Below are 15,353 nucleotides of genomic sequence, written 5' to 3'. Positions count from 1 at the left end.
CAGAAATAACAGCATTACAGTAATCCTAAACAAAAATTCTCCTAGTAATAATAATACAGTTCAAATGTTACACAGCCACTTAGTTTCTTCTCCTTTCCCTGGGGTTATGCTTACCTTTTCACTGTTGCTTTGGTTCATCAGGTCAGTGGCTACAGTCTGGTGGTAGTAGGGTTGTTATGGTAAATTGTGATCTGAAGCTCCTTTTGCCTGGAGGAATGTGTTGTGTTGATGGCTTCTTTTTCACTCTAGGGTACACTTGGGGTCATTTGTGTTTGCTAAAGTGCTTTTAAACCTTCTTTGTCCTCCACTGGTCTGCATGTCTATGATACATCTGAAGGTATATGGTATCTTTTACGTATGTTAGGTATCTGTTCTTTTTTCTTGATACTTATAAATCAGCTTTGTCTGGCTATAGTTCTGCATTTTAACTGACCGCTGGTGAGTTGTTTATAGCCATGGGATCCTCGGTGCCAGCCTATGCCCCATCTCTTATCATCCTAGACCTGTACTCCAGTACAATGCATCCTGTGTCCCCGCTTCTCAAGGCCTCTACTGTTACACTGGGCCTGAGTTGCTCTGCACTGATTTGCTATGTTAATCATAAATACCTCATTTTCCACAGAACGATCACTTGTTACTACTGTCTGTGTAAAACTATGGTGGTATTATACAATGACAAGTGAAAGTCAAGTAAATAGCCATAGCCATCTGGCCAGAAAAAAAATAATAAATTAAAACTAAACCAAATCAAAAGCAAAACTGCAGGTACGTTAAAACAATCCAAACAAAGCAAAGGTGTCAAGCCTCTGTGCTATGGTCTGGCAAACTCGGTACAAAGCCTGTAGCCTGTTACTTTCAGTGGCAATATTATATCGCTATGCAATAACTGTTGGCCTTTTTAAAAATTATGTCCTAAAAGGATAGGTCTTATCTTTATCACTAGTCCAGATGCCATCTAAGTGTGTTAAATCTCTAAAAAATATGAAATATATTGACTTCTCTGCATGTTTATTTATACTGTTTTGACTGAGTTGCCCAAATTATATTTCAGCTCAAAAGAAAAGCAGGAAAGAATTTCCTGGAGGCAGTCTTAGACCTACTTAAGAATTGGGGAAGTTATTCAGCGGCTTTCAATTTTTCAATGAAAAAATAAAATGCAAGCATGTATGTATATGTACATACTCAATAGGCTACACTAAGTAGCATATGGCCTGGGTAAGGAAAAGAGGTGTAAATGTAGTATGAAGTTCATTCTGAAGTCAGTCTATTCCAGTAGGTCCATCAAGTATAAATTAAATCAACCTTAGGTCTGCTCTGACTTATGCTGGCTGCGAACAGCCTTAGGAATACAGACTGTCAGCTTGATCAGCCAAACATAACTAGATCCTACAAAGTCCCTGTGTTGACTGGAGAGAAGGGATGGCATAGGAACAGTAATACAGATTATCTTCCCTTTCAGGATTATATCAAACCATCGGTGGCTCTTTACAGTCATTTTCAGGGACATTTTTACATCAACAATGTTGCATTTATTAAGGGTAAATCAAAGACTCTGCACAGTTTGCATGGACACTTAACCCATTTATTTTCGCAGTATGTACCACATCAGTGCTACCAGTTGGAAATATAGTTGTTGTCTTTTGGAAAAAAAGTAATTCTATGACTTCTCTTGGAACCTCCACTATGAAACCCATAAATTACCCAAATGACTATTTGTCAGTGAGCAGCCTGAGCAGGACTGCTCCTTGAGGGGAGCTGAGCCAGGGGTTGAAGTCATCCTGGTGCAGGCCATGCCCTCACAGATGTGGTGCCATCCCCTCAAGCAACAGGCTCTATTAACAGCCATTGATATAGTGAGAAGATGAGCCAGGTTAAGTCTACAACTACCTCATTAATTCTGATTTACAGCAAAATCCCTGACGACTTGAAAACCATCCATTTGTTAACAGCTCTGAAGCTTTGCTCCTTGCTCCTCTCTTCAGCCACTGCAAAAGCTGGTGGCTTGCAGCTCTTTGATGTGATTCCCTAACCTGTTACACTCAGCAGTATCTCAGAGCAGAGTAAGGAAATATTTAGGAGGTATCTTTAGGAACTCCCATGGCAAATGATGTTTTTCCCTGCTCTTTCCAGAATGTTCCACCCCCCACTTCACCTTAATGGAGCACAGAGTAAAACTGAGAGCATGCCGATAAGATAAAACCATGCAGCACAGTGTCCTATGGCCTAACATCTGCAAATGCAAGTGCCTGTGCATAGAAACATAATATATCCCCAGTGCTCTTAATTCAACTGCAAATATTGCAGAATGTGGTGGGATTTGCCCTTGCAGCTCAGACTCCTAGATCTATGTTCATTAGACTTCTCAATACCTAAAAGAAAACGAAGCTTAGGTTTTCTTGGACTTAGAACTACAAAGATCATTAAAACAATACTCTAAAATGTTGTTTCTAAACTCATTAGTTTATTTCTCTCTATTTATCTACAAGCAGTAGCAGCCTGAGCAGTGCCAGGCGAGGCAAACCCTGTAGGTGTGTCAGAGCCCCAGGTCTGTCTCTGGCATCTTCTCCTGGATGGACCCCTCAGACCCATGTGGTAGCTCTGTCTCCTTTTGCACCTGACTGGACTCCTGGGTTCATTCTGCTGTGTTGGGGCTGTTGCTGGAGCCTGTGACCCACCCCCAGGTCTGCCTGCTTGCCAGGATTGTGGGGGATGGTGCCTCACTGGGGAGGATGTGGCCTCCTCCAGGGGTGCTTCAGTTTCTAGCTTGTCCCCCCTGCTGGGGCCATCCCACTCCCCCTGGTCACTTTCTTGTTACTGTTTTTATTGATACCTGGGCCTCTGTGGCTCTCTGGTGGAGTAGTATTGGAAGAGCTCATGTACAAGAGCAGGTGTGGAAGAACAAGATCAAGCAAGATCTAAGCAGTGACAGCACTTGCATAAAATTGCTTAAAGGATCAGATTTTTCTTTACTTATGTATCTTAAAATGAAAAAAGAAATAATTCTGCAAGATAGCTGTATGTCTGCAGCAACTTACTGAATAGTCACCCTGGCTTTTGTAGTCTTGTGCTATGTAGTTGGAAAACAGAAACTTAAGCAATTTTAGTGATCTTGCTTACAGATTGTCAGAATTGTGGAGAAAAGGAATTTTTAACATGAGTTTTCTCCATTTTATAGCCAATTAAGAACAATGTTTTTTTAGTTCTTTATATTGTTTGGTCCGTTGCATTTTATAAGGGTTATAATAGTATGCAACATGGAGGGGAAAGATCTTTCTGTGACAGACCTGCAGTAAGCTATTTTCCGGCATGTGTTTTGGTGTTGATGGAGATGTCATGTCTCCAGGCTGTCCTGAGATGGTGAGAATGGGAGCCAACAGAGTTGGGGATTTGCAATTTTAGAGACAAATTTTTAATGTGGTGGCAGGGGTGAGATTGAGACAAGAGTGTGCTGAGAGGCTCATGAAAATCACCAGTCTAAACGGCATTGCACATCATAACTGAGGTCTCAGATGAACATTCTTATCATCATCCTGAGTAACTGGGTAATTTGAACAGAATTAGCATTTCTGAGTCATGGCTTTAGGAAATTGCTTTTACATGCTCAAAAAGATGCAGAGTCTTTTTGCTCTTTTACAGTGTTTTATCAAGGTCAAAGTTTGTGTGAATGTATGTCTTTAATTTGATTTCTGTCCTCACACAGGTATTTCTGGAAATGCACAATTAAGGAAAGAGTTACCATGGATGATAATAAATTCATATATATATATACACACACCCCTTCTCCTAACACCCCAGTTCTAATTAGATATGTTCTCTCCTATAAATTACTAGCTTCCTCCTTTTGTCCTTTTTCTCATCCCTTGCTTCTCTTTATTGTTCCTAGTAACTGCTGCCGTTGACTTACTCAATGCATACACAAATAAGTTCATGTAGTCTTCTGCTCCAGAAAACACACACTGAAGGCTCTCCGGGAGAGTAGCAGTACAACTAAATATTTTTGTTGGCACACTGTCTGAAAATTGCTTGTCTTGACTGTCCTTGCAGCTGGTTTTGAGTCTAGTTTCTTATCTTTTTGGCAAGACGGTGACATCTTCCTCCAATTTTGTGTTGTTTGTGTTGAATTAAGAAACTAGTGATCTCTCATAGCATTCTTATTAGGAGGTAAATATCGTCCCCTATTACCATGTTGAAAATACGTAAAACTCCTTAAACTTAACACAGATATTCAGTAAATAGAACCCCTGTAATATTTTAAGCTGTTTCATAAAATGGAGCCTGATAACTAATATCAGGCCCATTGTGATTTCCTCTTCCAAAGGAGGTTGCTCCAAGAGTGACCAGAGCAAGGGCTGTGGCAATGATGGCAAAAAAGGGCATGAGTGGCAGCTGGCTGAGATTTGGTCCTGCCCTGGAAATCCCCATAAAGCTAATAGTTTAGAAACAGCATGTCCAAACAGCTGTTCTCATCTGTTGAGAGGCTTGTTCTTGGGAGTGCGGTGTTTCTATGAGTTTCTCAGGTTGCATGTGCTGTCTTCTCTTCTGTAATAGCTGGGCCTTATGCCTTTGTCTTAGTCCTTTTTCCATACTATAAATATCTACACCAACTTGCTTTTCCTGGCACTTACCCTGGAGCTCTTTAGAGCCACCATGCTCTGAGTGCTGCCAGGTATTTTCTTTGTTTCTAGTCTGTGTACCCTCTCCAGTTCCACCCTGTGTAGTCTGTGAGACCCCTCACAGGAGAGTGGCTGGTCTCCCCAGCCCTCAAACCCACAGATGCTGAAAGAACATCCCAGCTGAGCTGCTGTCCTGCTTGGTTAAGGGACAAAGCAGGAGGGCTAAGCAGGCTGCTGCTGTCTCGCACAGCACCTAGGGCAGTATGGCCTGAAGCCTTCTTTGTTCAAAGGAAGCTTTATAGCTGTCAACAAAATATTGTAAAGCTAAGTGATGAAGAGCAGACAGTGTTTTTCCTTACTTAAATTGTGGGGTGAGGGAGTTCAGTTTTCCTCGTTTGAAAAAAATATTGCTAAACAGATCTCACTTAGCTATTACATTTGCTACCTACCTGCTCCAAGAACCACCCACTAACCACCCACTGCTCTGCTCACGCAGTGTGAGGCTGAATGGTTTCTGGGCTGGGATTACTCACAAGAGATTCAGATTAACAGAAGAGATTAATAGTCACCTAACTCAGCCTGTGTTGTCAGATGTGCTTTTGCTATATATCAAACAGGTGGCTATAACACATAAAATTTGGTGCCAAGATCAAAAGGGTTGTTTTCTGCTTCCCCCCCCCCAGCTCTTCATCAAACCAAGCTTTGCAGATCCAAGATGCAGCGGAGTCAATGATGGGGGAAGAGGAGAGGCAGTTACTGGCTCCCTCTGTCATTGTTACCTGTGCAGCCTGCTGCTGGCAGGGAGGCTGGGGGGCGCCTGCAGCCCTGGAGCCAGACCTGAGCCCAGCCATATGCTCCTGTGTGGGTAAAAGTGTCCTTTTCCCCCAGAGCATTATTGTTTGCAATGCTTCTAAACCAGGGACAATTGTACATGGGGATGTAAGGCTTATGTCTAATTTGGAGGGAAATCAATGTGGGTTGAAATAGTGCCTTTATGCTCCACTTCTCTGAATACTTGTGATTGTATTAAGGCGTGATATTTTGTAAGTTTAGTTGTCAATTTAAAGTTCATCAAGTATTTTAAAAAAGTAAAAACCCATGGCAAATCCTGTGGAAACTGAGCTAGGGTTGTTTCATTTATTTATTTTTTAAGTTCTGACTGGATCTGTGTTTTAACCAATGTGGTGGTTGTTATTCTGGTCAAGTGCTGGCCACTTTTTCATGCTCAAAAAGCGCAGTGCTAGAAAGTTTTCAGTATGTAGTTAGCGTTCCTGTTCTTTGCCAAATACCAGTGTTTCTAGCTGTCTGAAATTTCAGGCAGTAGGTGTGTTGGTAACACTGGAATTTATGTGGTGGTTTTCAAAATCAATAGCTAAAGCCTAGCTGTTAATCACCTAAAAAGCTGCCCTTTGAGCAACAGAAACCTGCTTTTTAAAACTCCATTTAAAAGGAGAAAAAAAAATGTAGTGAGGAATTTTTTTACTTTAAGCCGTTGAAGTTTGAAGCTGGTGAAAGAGTTTTCCAAAATCCTACTGGCTATTTGCCAAGCTGGGATCAAAATAAGCTGCACTGAAACAATCAAGAACTTGATTGTTTTAAGATTAAATTTTTTTCTCATCTCTTAGTCTAAAGTTGCAGACAGCTTGGTGGCTGTCTAAACAAATGAGCATCGGGGAGGGAGGGAGAGAGAAATGAAAGAATCAGAAAGCAGTGGCTGATTCTTTGGTTTAGGAATCTGTCTCATTAGATTTTTCTTTACTAATAAGTAAGAATTGTGCTGAAAACTAGTATTCAGATACAAATTTGACAAGAAAGGAATGTAACTCACTATATTTTTGTAACTGGTGCTTATGTGACAGTTAATTGTGCCTATAATGAAAAATAGCAATGTTTTTGCTGCACAAGATTTCACTTTAAGATCCTTTGAACTTCCTATAACATAAACCAGAATTCAACTGCCTAATGACATGCTAAAGATGATTATTCCATTGTTTATGGTGCCTTAGGAGAGTCTAAGTAATTTTGTCCTGTAAAGTAATGTTTAAATGACTCTTTGACTTCTGATTTTATTTTATTGTTAGAAAATTGTTGTGCTGTCGAGTAACCACCAGATGGTAGTACGATAGAGATAATAGTGATAACAAACTTTAGCTGTAAGCTAAAATCAGAGGAAAGCCAGTAGTGATAATTAGACATTATTTTTATAGATTCTGTGTGTATTTGAAAAAACAAGTTGTCGTAGCTCAAATACAAACTGTATAGGGTTTCCTTACAATGGACACTGAAAGTGTGTGAGTCAGCATAGGGCAAAAATGTGTAGCCAGAGATGCCATTCTCACTTTTCAAGTAGAAGGGTGCCTTGGGGAGCATGTCAAGTGGAATGTGCGTGTTTGTTAGTGTGGGCATTTTTTTGCTAAGGTGGTGGAATTGTTATCATAGTTCTGTTGCTTAGTAAACTAACTAAAAAGGAAATGCCAACTTTCTTCAGGGCCCAGAAAGAGGGACTTAACCTGTATTTGGTGACATTGACCAACTTACCTGTTCTGGTTGCAGTGTGTTGCCTTACCTGCAACAGGAAAACTTGAACTTCAGGGTACAGGCTATCAAAGAACTATGACTTGGACTCATGATAAACCAGGGGAGAAAAGTTAAGTGTGTTCAGAAACACCAAAGACTTCTTTGAATGTGTCTGTCTTTGGCTGTTGCCAGAATTGTTTTACTGGTGTAGGTGAGTGGCTCCAGCTCAGAATTTTTAAACTGCTCTCTTTCCTGAGGTTTTGAGACTTAAAGCTGCAACTTTCACGCTAATGAATTTAACTAAATGAAAGTTGTGTAAATGTGTAATAATTTAAAAAAAAATCAGAATACTGCTGTGAGTATATACACATTTTTCAGCTAAAATTTCAGCTAAAAAAGCTTAAAACTTGCTTCCAGTTTGTAATTACATCCTCTGTTCCATTTCTTTCTGTAAAAAAGTACTGCAGGCATCCGAAGTGGTCCAGAGAGATTCACAGGACCTGATCTAGACTTCATGAAAGAGGTAGAAGAACTTGCAAAGGGATTTATTGAGACCACAGAGAAAGCGATGGCTCTGGAAAAGCTATGGGAGGAAACTTCAAAGTTCTCAGGTAAACTGTGATCTTTCTAATAATGAATTGATTTGTCTATCAGGTAGTGATAAACCATCAAACAAAGGAACACTCTTAAAAATAAAATGAACAAACTAAAATTTTAGTTAATCTGAAAAAACCCTACTTTTATGATTACTATTACTGTGGCTGCCATAAAATTATCAGAAAAAAAAGTTAGATTTCTAAAACTGTGCCCTTGTTTTCCTACTTGGTAGTTAAAAAAGTACTGGGAGGGGAAAGGTTTAAAGCTAAGGATTAATAATCTAAGCACGTGGTTACTTGGTCTAGCATGCATTCAGAAGTAATTTATCAGGCTTCAAGTCTTTCTCCCCAGGTTTTTCTGTTGTACTGGAGAGTATAGGGATGGAAAAATCTCAGTAGCTCACACCTGGTGACCTTTAGCAAACAAGTCACTCTCTCAATAAAAAAGTGAGACTTCAAAAACCAATGTCTATTGTTTCTGCTCTGTTCCCACCCATACTGCACAGCCTTGCTTCTGTAGCAGGTGGACATTTAAGGCATATTACTACTACCCTGCCTTTCTGGCTGAGTTTTCAAATATAAAGATTTAGGTGAAACAGTCATTTTCATGGCTGTTTGGGAGCTAGTACATTCATGTAGTGTTTCTTTTGCCACACTGAGAAGTGAATGGTAAACAATTTCTTTTAAATTATTTTTGTTACAATAGTAAAAGTATCAGAAAGCCCAGAAAATCATTTGGATCACTTTCTAGGTTATTTGTTGTTTCACATGCCTTTACTCCTGTAGAAATGCCCTTTGTGCACTACTTGTTATTGCTTATAAAATTGATTATTCTGAATTTAATAATGCATCTCTGTAAAGAAAAATATTTGATTTTACAGGGCTCCATAACATCACCACTTTTCTTACTGTAAGTATTTTTACAGTCTATTGCTAAATTACAGTTCTGGATATTGAGGCATCTTTATTATAATGGTCAGAAATTTGTAACCTATCAAGTTATAGTAAACTATCTTTAAAAAACAAAATTGGTGTGCTGTTGAGGTAAAAAATTGTTTTGTAAATTTGATAGAGGTTCACTGGTTTCTAGATTACTGATTTAAACCAGTCCAGGTTGTTAATAGCTAATATCCACAGCTATTTGAAAGCTAGTTGTTCATTAGGAGCAATTTCAAAGTCCATCCACTAGACTTTGTCTAGCTGTATAAAATCATATTACAAAATGTCTTGCAAGGAACTCTAGTGTGTACTTACCATTAAAAAAAAAAACCCAACAAACAAATCAACAACCCCCACCAAAAAAAAAAGGCAACCCAAAACTTAAAAAAGAACTGCAGTGAGATTGAAAAGATGAGCCCTTTGCTTGGGTGAGGTTACTTTGAATTTGAATTTGTGATATGGCAAGCAGACTCAAGCAGGGGTGTAGGAAGACAAATATGCAAGAAGTAACATGATTCCTTCCAGAATCTGTTTGGCAGTTTGTGTGACATGAGTTTGGTCTTTATGCTGTCCCTAACGCATTAGTTCTTTCACCCTTTGTTCTCAACAGAAAAAGGAAGGCTGAATGGGCGCAGTAGTGGATCTCCATTACCGCTAGTTTTGTAACTTTCACAGATGACTGTTTTCACTTTAAAAATAGTTTAAAATTATTTTTCTCCATATTTGGTTGATTGTAACTGCTACTTCATGGAACTTAGGTTTCCATTTTATAACTTGAAATTAGATATCATTTTTATAGTAACACTTTTAAATTGCTCATGATGCTTGATTGAATGGACCTGTATCAATAAGAAATTTCATTTCAGAAATGGAATATAAAATAATAATAATGTAATTACAAATATTAAGAAAACAGTTGAAAGCAGCCTATCATTATTGGTAACAGAGCTTGTATACACAAGCTTCTTTTTGTATAAACCATGCTCATGTTACTATTATCCAAAAGACCTCTAGTGAAACATAAATTTAGAGAAACAAAGACTGCATAATAAACAAGTGTGATAGAACCTATGTTTTGTGTAGGCATCTGGTAGTGTAGTTCTATAAAAGAGTGATTTTTACCCTAGTCAGTTCAAGAGCCGTTCTTATAAATTGTTATTTCACAGCCCCCCCCACACTCCATAAGGAGCTGTGAGGCAAGAATCGCATGTCCCTGGCAGTCCCCGGGTCTTTATACCCTAGACTTAGAAATTCATTAGAGGGCTAAAGAGCTCCTTGTGTTTGAGATCTCAAAGATAATTCTTCTTTTTGGCAAAGAGTTACCCTTCTGAGTAGAGATTGATTAACTTTTTTCCTAGATCCATTTTCCATCATAGTAGGGAAAGGCATCTGAAACAAAGCTGTCATAAGTTCAAAGTACCACCAAAATAATGTGGTGAAATACCAAAGCTAGAGATGCATTTCTATGCATTTAAAATTCAAGAAGGCTGGGGTAGGGGAAATAACAGGCACCTACTACCTCTTTATCCTGTTAATGGAAGTGTTTTGTGTAAATGTTTTCTTCACATAAAGATGGATTTGAATGAAGTGGAGGAAATGATTTCTAGAGCAGAAAGCCTGTACAAGCAACCATATTTCTGGAACTTTCTGCATTCACTCCCTTACCTTGAATTGGATAACTTTTATACAGAAGATGAGTTAGCTGCTGTAGCACAGTTTCTAAAAGTTATTCAAAAGTAAGTACTTTTACATTCTTAAAAGTGCTCAGTTTAAATATTTTACCTGCAATTCTTGTTCTTCTCACTGGCTATTTAATAAAATAAGCATCCTTATCAGTGTAAACAGGCTGAAATTTTCTTTGGTTTATCAGATTCCGCTTTTATAGAAGCGTAGTAGGAGTTTTAAGTCATTCTGATTCCTTCATTAACTGTATTTTTCATCTCTGTCAAACTCAGCAGAGATTCTTTAGGAGTGTCCAAGAAGTAGCTTTGTGTTAGCAAAGGCTATCCCATCACATAATTGGGCTTTGAACTTTGTAATGTGCTTTGGGAGTCTTTGAAAGACAGAATATTTATATATGAATTTAAGAAAATGATAGTTTGGATTCTAATCAATTTAATATGTATGTAGCACCTAGACAATATCAGGAAAATTACTCTATTTTGTTTCTCAAGCCTCTGGTTATCAAAATTAGTTGCTGTCTTGCAAGAAGTGAAGCAGTAAGAAAAAACCCAGAGTGTATTCTGAATATGAAGGTTTTCTGCCTCAGGTAAAGGACAGCTAGATTCAGAGGAAGACCTGGTATCAAAAGCACAGACTAAGACAATTATCTACAGGAATTTCCAGTAAAATAAGGGGATTGTTAGGAAAAAGTCAGGAATATATTTGCCAGAGTAGGCAGTTGGCTGTAGTATGTTGATAGGTAATTGTCATTGTAGTCAATTAACATATTTATAAGGCTAGAAGAAGCCACTGAATCCAGCTGCCTGTGCAAGACTGGCCATGAACTTCACCAGCCTTACCCTACAAGGAGGCAGAGGCTCAAAGACTTTAAATGGAAATTACTGTGCTGATCTGTCACCCTTTAGCATTCCACCACCTTTTTCCCAATAAAAAAGATATGAATTATATGATTGCATTTTTTTTTTTTTAAACTGGGAAATAAGTCTCCTTTGATGACAACATGGATTGCAACTGTGTTGGGCCTAGATTTTTTTAAAATCTTTTTTTCTCCTTTATGCCCGAGTAATTTGTAACCTTATTCCAGCTAGTTTTCTGAACTATTAACATGCAAAGCTGTATTAGCTGTGCTCATAGTACTTAATTTCAAAAGCGAAGGTCTTTTCTGAAAGATTTGCAAACTGAGTCTGAATGTTCCTGAGGTAAAACAGGAACTTGATTATAAAGTTATGGTTATTGTTTTCTTCTTCAGCAGTGGTAAACAAAGACAACAGCAACTACTGGCTGCTGTGCTGGGTCACATTATTAATCTGTTAATATAATCTCAGCAGTGGTTTCTCTACCCTGAGCCTATAGCACAGATAGAGGGAGAAGGGAAATAAAAAAGTGGAGGGTGTTCATGGTTATGGTGTTTTTCCTCCCACATAACTGTTACACATACTGAGCCCTGCTTTCCAGGAAGTGGCTGGGCATCTGCCTATTGATGGGAAGTCGTGAATAAATTCCTTGTTATGTTTCATTTGCATGCACAACTTTTCCTTTACCTGTTACCAGGGGTCCTCAAACTGTTTAACCAGGGGGCCGGCACGCGGATGAAGTGGCAGGCAGCCATCTGCGGCAGCTTGGTTTCCCCCCCAACCCCCGGTGGGGGGGCGGGGCGGGGGGGTTCTGTAAATACTGGGGGCCGGATTGAGGACCCTGGGAGGCTGTATCCAGCCCACGGGCTGTAGTTTGAGGACCCCTGTATTAAACTGTTATTGTTTTGATCCATAAGTCCTCACCTGCCTTTTATTTTTTTCCTGTCTTATGGGAGAAGGGAATGAATGAACAGCTGTGTAGGTGCTTAGTTGCCAGCTAGGTTTCAACGCACAAGAGAACTAATAAGGGCGCACTCAGATGTTTATGTTTGGGCTTTGATTTTTTTATAAGACTTTGATGCCCCTCGATGACCAAATTTGCCATAATCAATTTAGCAAGCAAACCACAAAAACAATACTCTCTTCTGGACTAGCTTTGTATTACTAACATACATTTCTAGAGGTCGTGTCTCGGGTAGAATTTAGTCAGCAGAAAGGTACCCAAATTTACAACTTCCCCCACTTCCTGGGCCGTACCATGCTTGCTGTGTCTCTGAGGTACTTAAAAGAGACTTTTCACATCTACTTGGTGAAGTTAAATGATGTTGGGGTTTTTTGTTTTGTTTTTTCTTCCTCTCGTGTTGGAGATTGCTGATCCACTCTAACAAAATGAGTTTCTTATTTGCATACCATAAAAAGAATATAGGAAATAACTGGTAAATTTGACATAAGCTTTATTAATTTACAACTACATAAGCAAGGAAGTTTGTTTCACAGTGAAGGTGACTGGGACTTGTAAGAAGTTCAATAGATATATTTTTATCAATGCGTTCTGAAATATGTTTTGTTTAGTTTGTTGTGAGAATAACTGTTCTGTTGCTTTAAAGGTTCTTTTTTTCCCTGCAGACTGAAAGTAAAATGTAAGTATTTTGTGTCCACCCTGCCTTGTTATGGGGATAACTGGGATAATGCTTGTGGTGGTTTTGCTCTCACTTTGAACTCTTTTTCTCTCTCTCTTTTTTTGTTTTTGTTTTGGTGTTTTTTTTTGTTTGTTTAAAAGAACATTGGTCCTTTTACGAGACATTTCCTTAATGAAAACTGAGTGAAACACTAACTGTAAAATCTCAACTTGTGGTTTTTTTCATGAAAAGTCTAATTTGAAAAAATGTTAATTTTTCAACAATATAACCAACTATTTTAATGTGCAATTGCTTGAATGTCATCTTTTTCCACCAGGCCCTTTCAGTTTTTCTGGGTGTATAGGAAGCTTGATTTTTGGCTTATGTTTCACTTTCAGTACCTTACCATCATTGAAGGATTTAGCTATGATGCCATTGGGCCAAAATTTCTATGAAGTGGTGAAAAAAGCACTGAATCTAACTGCTGCATTGGTACAGGATAGTAGCTTAGAAGGTAAAGAATTTGCTTCAGGCTTTCTTTGAAGTACTTTGTAGGCATGCTGGGAATATGTGATAGCAGTAACTGAGCTTCTGCCAAATTCCTAATGTAAAAGCTCTAAGAGTTGACATAAATTGCTGTAGTGCTAACCTATTTCTTTACTGATTTTTTTTTTTTTAAATGTTTTTAGGTTTAGCTTAAAGTTTTAAACCTGATGTTTTTTAAATGCTAATAACTAAATTTCATCAGAAACTTTGATAAGCAAAGCATGTTGGTCTAATATATAGAGTTTAGAGTGATCTTTCAGTGGTGAATTTTGGAGAGACTAAATCACTACAAAGGACAATTTCTTCCATTTTATAGAAGTATAGCCTCTTGTTTTGGATATACTTGGTAAGCATTATGGCTGTTTTCCTTCAAGCTTCTTTCTTCTGTTATCGTAAATTCTGCTGAAGGGCTATGTTTCCCCATCTGCTACTTGAGTATGGGAGATGAGTTTAATTGGAGAAAGTAGGCTGGCCCCAGGACAATTCCTCAAGAAAAGGTCAGGAACATGTTTCATTGGCAAACTGTCTGGTGGCACATGATTAGATTCTAGGTGCAGCTGTCTGCTCTGCACGGAAGGTCAGGCTAAGAATTATATGCAGTCTAAATCCCATTTCACCTGTCAAAATGAAGACTGAAGTGGTACAAAGGTGTGTGTTGGAGCCCTTACACAGAAGCTGGACTTGAATTCCCTGGGTCTTCTGGTATTCTCCTGGTGTTCTCCCTCTCAGCAATGATTCATATCCAGCCCATACACACATATTTGCTGTCTACATGCAGAATTAGACACACAGGTCAGAATGCCACCCTGCTGGCAATGGCTCTGCAGGGGAATCTCACCATTGTTATGACCTTGCCATACTACTATTGCAATCATGGATTTTATCTTAGTGAAATTGGTGTTTAGGTACACAGGTGTTCCCACACCCCAAAAAAAACTAGAAACATGGTACTTGTTTCTCACCAAGTATGAATCATCAAGAAACAGAATGAACAAAATGCAGGGGTGATATAAACAGAAGTTTTTCTTTCTTTCAGGTTTTCAGTATAATCTTTCTCTCAGGGATGCCTTGTGGAATCCACATGCTGTGAGAGCAGAACTCAAATCCAGGTTTGGTTTTGATGATCTTCATGTTGAGAAGCTGCTAAGTTATACAGCACAATTAACAAAGGTAAATCACTTGAAAATTTCAGCATCCTCCTTTTATCTTTGTTTTGACTTATATCCTCAAGGGATGTTTTTATGTCTTATGAAAGCTTCAGTTACAGTTTAGATTTGTGAAACAGCTACAAGACTGCTAAATATTCTGGATTCATTCCCATCAAAATAAATGTATTTAGCTTCAGCTGAAATTTCTGCACATGAAGATCCTGATAGGTCTTGCTGTGTACATTAGTGAATTTATGCTGCTCTGAAGTCACCATTGAGCATGGCAAAGTCCTGAGCTTATTATCCGGTCCTGTAGAGAATTCTGGTGTTTTCTCCACTAAGTTTTTAAACTAAGTCCTAGATTTGAAGCTGCCTGGATTAATTTGGCAGGTAACATTTTTCATCTGGTATGTTAGACAAAGAATGCTTGTCTCTTCTGTCCATAAATTAAAACACATCAAGAGTTCTTTCTTCTCAGCAGTGCAGTCTTGATATGAATATACTTGACTGATGAATTGTCTCAGTGGAGCTATTCAAATATACCAGTGATGTGTCAAATTTTGAAGGAAATCTCTTTTCTCAGAGAGCGCTTTCTAACCTGTCTTCTAGACGAAAGTGATCTGTTAGGATGATCTGCTTTGAACTGCAGAAAACTTGAAACGTCTTCCACATTTCTACTGAAGTCCACAGTTTTTGAATAGAACATGTTGGTATTTATCTGAAATATGTTTGTTCTTTGACAGCTACAGTCTAAAGTTGTACTCCAGAAAAGCTTGTAATGAAAATAGCTGATTTACACAAAGAGATAAATTATAAAAAACCCCTTGACTCAAAAGTT

The 15,353-nt window shown here is 38.5% G+C and overlaps 1 protein-coding gene across 3 annotated transcripts in view; it reads left to right on the top strand.

Moving 5' to 3' along the window:
- ABCA13 (ATP binding cassette subfamily A member 13) overlaps positions 1–15,353 on the top strand; it is a 210,957-nt gene that overhangs the window by 10,913 nt on the left and 184,691 nt on the right. For all 3 annotated transcript variants that reach the window (XM_055800569.1, XM_055800568.1, XM_055800570.1), the window contains exons 4-8: positions 7,590–7,741; positions 8,608–8,636; positions 10,238–10,401; positions 13,220–13,335; positions 14,404–14,537. In XM_055800569.1, the coding sequence (XP_055656544.1) occupies positions 7,590–7,741; positions 8,608–8,636; positions 10,238–10,401; positions 13,220–13,335; positions 14,404–14,537 (595 nt within the window). The remainder of the gene's footprint in view (positions 1–7,589; positions 7,742–8,607; positions 8,637–10,237; positions 10,402–13,219; positions 13,336–14,403; positions 14,538–15,353) is intronic.

Source organism: Falco peregrinus, chromosome 3, assembly GCF_023634155.1.
Source record: "Falco peregrinus isolate bFalPer1 chromosome 3, bFalPer1.pri, whole genome shotgun sequence".
In the NCBI taxonomy this organism is placed as follows: domain Eukaryota; kingdom Metazoa; phylum Chordata; class Aves; order Falconiformes; family Falconidae; genus Falco; species Falco peregrinus.
The sequence above is the reverse complement of the archived record's forward strand: the minus strand, read 5'-3'. Positions and strand labels throughout refer to the sequence as shown.